The sequence below is a fragment of the Manacus vitellinus genome, unplaced genomic scaffold, assembly GCF_001715985.3.
Source record: "Manacus vitellinus isolate BGI_N305 unplaced genomic scaffold, ASM171598v3 scaffold_2_pilon, whole genome shotgun sequence".
NCBI classification, from domain to species: domain Eukaryota; kingdom Metazoa; phylum Chordata; class Aves; order Passeriformes; family Pipridae; genus Manacus; species Manacus vitellinus.
In genome coordinates, this window is record NW_021940208.1 from 12113171 (window position 1) to 12116376 (window position 3206).

Here is a 3206-nt window from a genome sequence, read left to right on the forward strand (position 1 = left end):
CTGCAGCTGGCCCAGGCCCATCCCTCCAGGCACTGCTCCAAGTATGGCTTGGCCAAAAATAGGACTGTGGGAATCCCTGTCCGAAATCCAGCTTCAGAAAACACAATTATTGACAATGCCCCAGTGGGACAGAGGTTCTCTCTGAAGTCTGTGACCACAGGCACCAACTGTGTAGGTCACTCTGGACAGAAAAGTTCCCAAACAGGTCCATTCTACTGCATTTTTTTAAAAATGCAAATTAAAATGCAAGTGGGAGGAACAAGAAAACCACCACACTTGCATATCACACTGTACCACAGTTATCAATTCTCCCAGTTAACAGCAGTCAGGCTGGGAGAGGGAAAAGGAGTGCTCCAAAGAATGGGTTTACATGGACTTTATTTAAACAAAATGTGCAAGTGAAAGCAGAGGTTTCACATTCCTTTCTGCTAAGCGAGTTTATGCCTCTTACACTGGTAAATACAGGCGCTTTCACTACATACTGCAGTTTTACACCCTCGAGAACCTGACACTGGTGTCAAATAAGCCTGCATGGCGGGCAGGGGATACAGCACTCACAGTAACTACTGGAGGAGAGAGACATGTTGAACAGTGCCTAAGCATCTTACATTTTACATTTTACAGCTGGATCACTACACAATAAAATGACTACATAATCACAGACCCGTTACAAACATTAACACAGGCAACAGACAGGAGAGAGTAAAAAAAAGGTTCACGACATCCTCAATTGGCTGAAAGCTAATCACCGCAGCATGCTGTGGCTGTTACTTTTCTCTGGAGACACACACTTAAATCATCTCCCAAAGTTTCTGATTGTCTTTCAGTCCTGGTAAGACTTCACAAGGAGCCACATGAGGATTACAGTAATCAGGACAATCATGAAGTTGAGGCAAATTTCTCGTGTGGATCGCTCCATTTTTAGGGAGTAATGAGGAGAGAGCAGAGATCAGCAGGCAGAGCAAAGGAAAAACTTCAGCGACTTGCCTGGATGTGTCCTTGAGCTCAACCTTCAGGGCATGGGCTCTTTTAAGAAAAGAGAAAAATATGTGAAGAACAGATGCATGAAGGTGGCAGCAAAGCTATTTATGTTGGTTTAAATAAATGTTTCAGTGGCCAGGATGCCAGGATGTCAGTAAGCACTGGGGTGCTAAGAAGTAAAAGCCATCTTTGGCAGCTTATCACCTTCTTTGATTTACAGCACTTGACAAGAAGCATTCCAAGTGTCACCCCAAACTACAGTGCTAGTGTGGAAATTAGTGCTACTTTGTGCAAACATTTACAAATAAATAATGTCCAAGCCACATTTAATACTTTCAACAGATATAAATTGTAAATATATTACTATTAAGAGTTTTAAAAGTCCTATATTCGTCTGCAGATTTTCTTTTTTTTTTTTAAAGAAACTGAGTGCAAACTATTCCTTTATGGAGAAGGACTAACAAATCTGAATTATTTATATTACCACTAAAAGTACAAGGAGAACCTAAGGTAAGACATTTTCGTTTCTGAAGTCAGAAGTCACATATTTTGTGACTTAATCCTACAGATGAAATAGTATTTTCCAAGGAACCTTCTGCCTTTTCTGCAATTTCAGGATGCTAAAAATATCATACTTCAAAAATCCCATTCATGTTGTACTCAAAAACTTTTCTGTTGGTTATTGCTTTTATTTACTTTATGACAGTAATTTTTGAATTTTATATGTTTTTGGAGTTCATGCAGAGAAATGAGAATGCTTTATCATGAATATCATGCACTAATCCCATCTGTATGCCATGTAAATAAAATAAAAACCTTTAAACAAATGAGGCATAAACTCTAGACAAAGAATTTCAGCTACAAAACCAGATTAGGCTGTAACATCTATGGTGCAAATGAGAAGCCCTGGGACCATCCCAGCATGAAGACAGAGAGTTTAAATTGAAACTGCTTTAGTTTGCAGATTAAATATTAAAAGCTCAGTGCATGCAGTTAACAAATTCCTACATTTTCAAGTTGTTTTATCAGCCTCCTGTGTCCTTGCATAAGAGAAAATCTGACCTAATAAGTAAGCCATTCCTTTTACCTTGAGTAGGTAAATGCAGCCCAGTGTTTCTGCCTCTGGACTTTGGGTCAGTGCAGATATTATTTCCCTCCAAGCTTCTGCCTATCTCCCACTCGGTGTGGATGCTCTGTTCTTGTGTGGGAGCTAAAGTAGGCTGAGGGTGGAGACCAACAAGTGTGTTGGCAAGCCAGGTGCTGACATCACCTCCCCCCCCAAATATTTTTAAAGGACTATGTTGGGCTGCAAATTTGGTCAAGGCTGTTTATGCAGTGGGCTCTGTGGGCTGATTTGCTCATTTTTGTTCCTCTGTTGTGGTGCTGTGCTAAGAGCAAGGCTTGTGTGCAGCCCTTGGGAGTTAATTGGATTTGACAGAGAATTTTATACAATCATAGAATGGTTTGTGTTGAAAGAGACCTTAAAAATCATCTAGTTCCTCACTACCCTCACAGTAAAGAATTTCTTCCTAACTCTAAACCATCTCTCTTCAATTGGAAGCCTTTGCCCCTTGCTCTGTCACTACTTGTGTTCCTTTGGCCTGTTGGTGTCTTCCCCAGTGTGGGTAAAAGGAAAGAAAGAGCCACTTGAAGAGTTCTGTGTGCAGAAATCTTATGATATTTCCCAGATATGGAGATCTGTCTACATATTTACCTTCTTAAGTATAATACAGCTGTTGCTGTTCCATGTGCCTATAGTTTACATAGCTTCTAAAGTTTATATGCATTTAAAAGAAATTACAAATTACAAATTACAGAAATCCAGAATCATTTGCTACGTAGAAAAGTTTGGGACTAGGAGGTCTGAAAAGCACAAACCATTACTTTAAAAAGCTGCTGACTTCTTGCATGCTCTTCCCTCATCAATTTTCAGTGCTGGTATGAATGCTCCACCTGCTTGAGCATACAGACAAGTATTTTTGCCACCCTGCAGCATTTCACCCCGGAAAGCACACTGCTCTCTGGCCTGGAGAGCTGTAAATGCCACATCCCCTTATCTTTGCTCAAGGCACTGCTAGGACTTGACATAAACACGAACAAAAAGAAATGGCTAATTCTTTCCTTTAAGTCGATACAGCTGAACCAGAGTCTCAGCAGACCGAGCTGTACTGAAGAGGAAGCACACCCCTGCACTGCCATGGGTTTCCCCTTACTTGGAAAATACA

At 40.7% G+C, this 3206-nt stretch overlaps 1 protein-coding gene across 1 annotated transcript; it reads right to left on the reverse strand.

Annotated features, from left to right (window-relative positions):
• Positions 1–361: 361 nt before the first annotated feature.
• Positions 362–1023, reverse strand: SLN (sarcolipin). The gene has a single exon (XM_018071023.1). It carries the CDS (start codon positions 917–919, stop codon positions 824–826), a length of 96 nt encoding a protein of 31 aa, XP_017926512.1. The 5' UTR covers positions 920–1023; the 3' UTR covers positions 362–823.
• Between the last annotated feature and the right edge of the window lie 2183 nt (positions 1024–3206).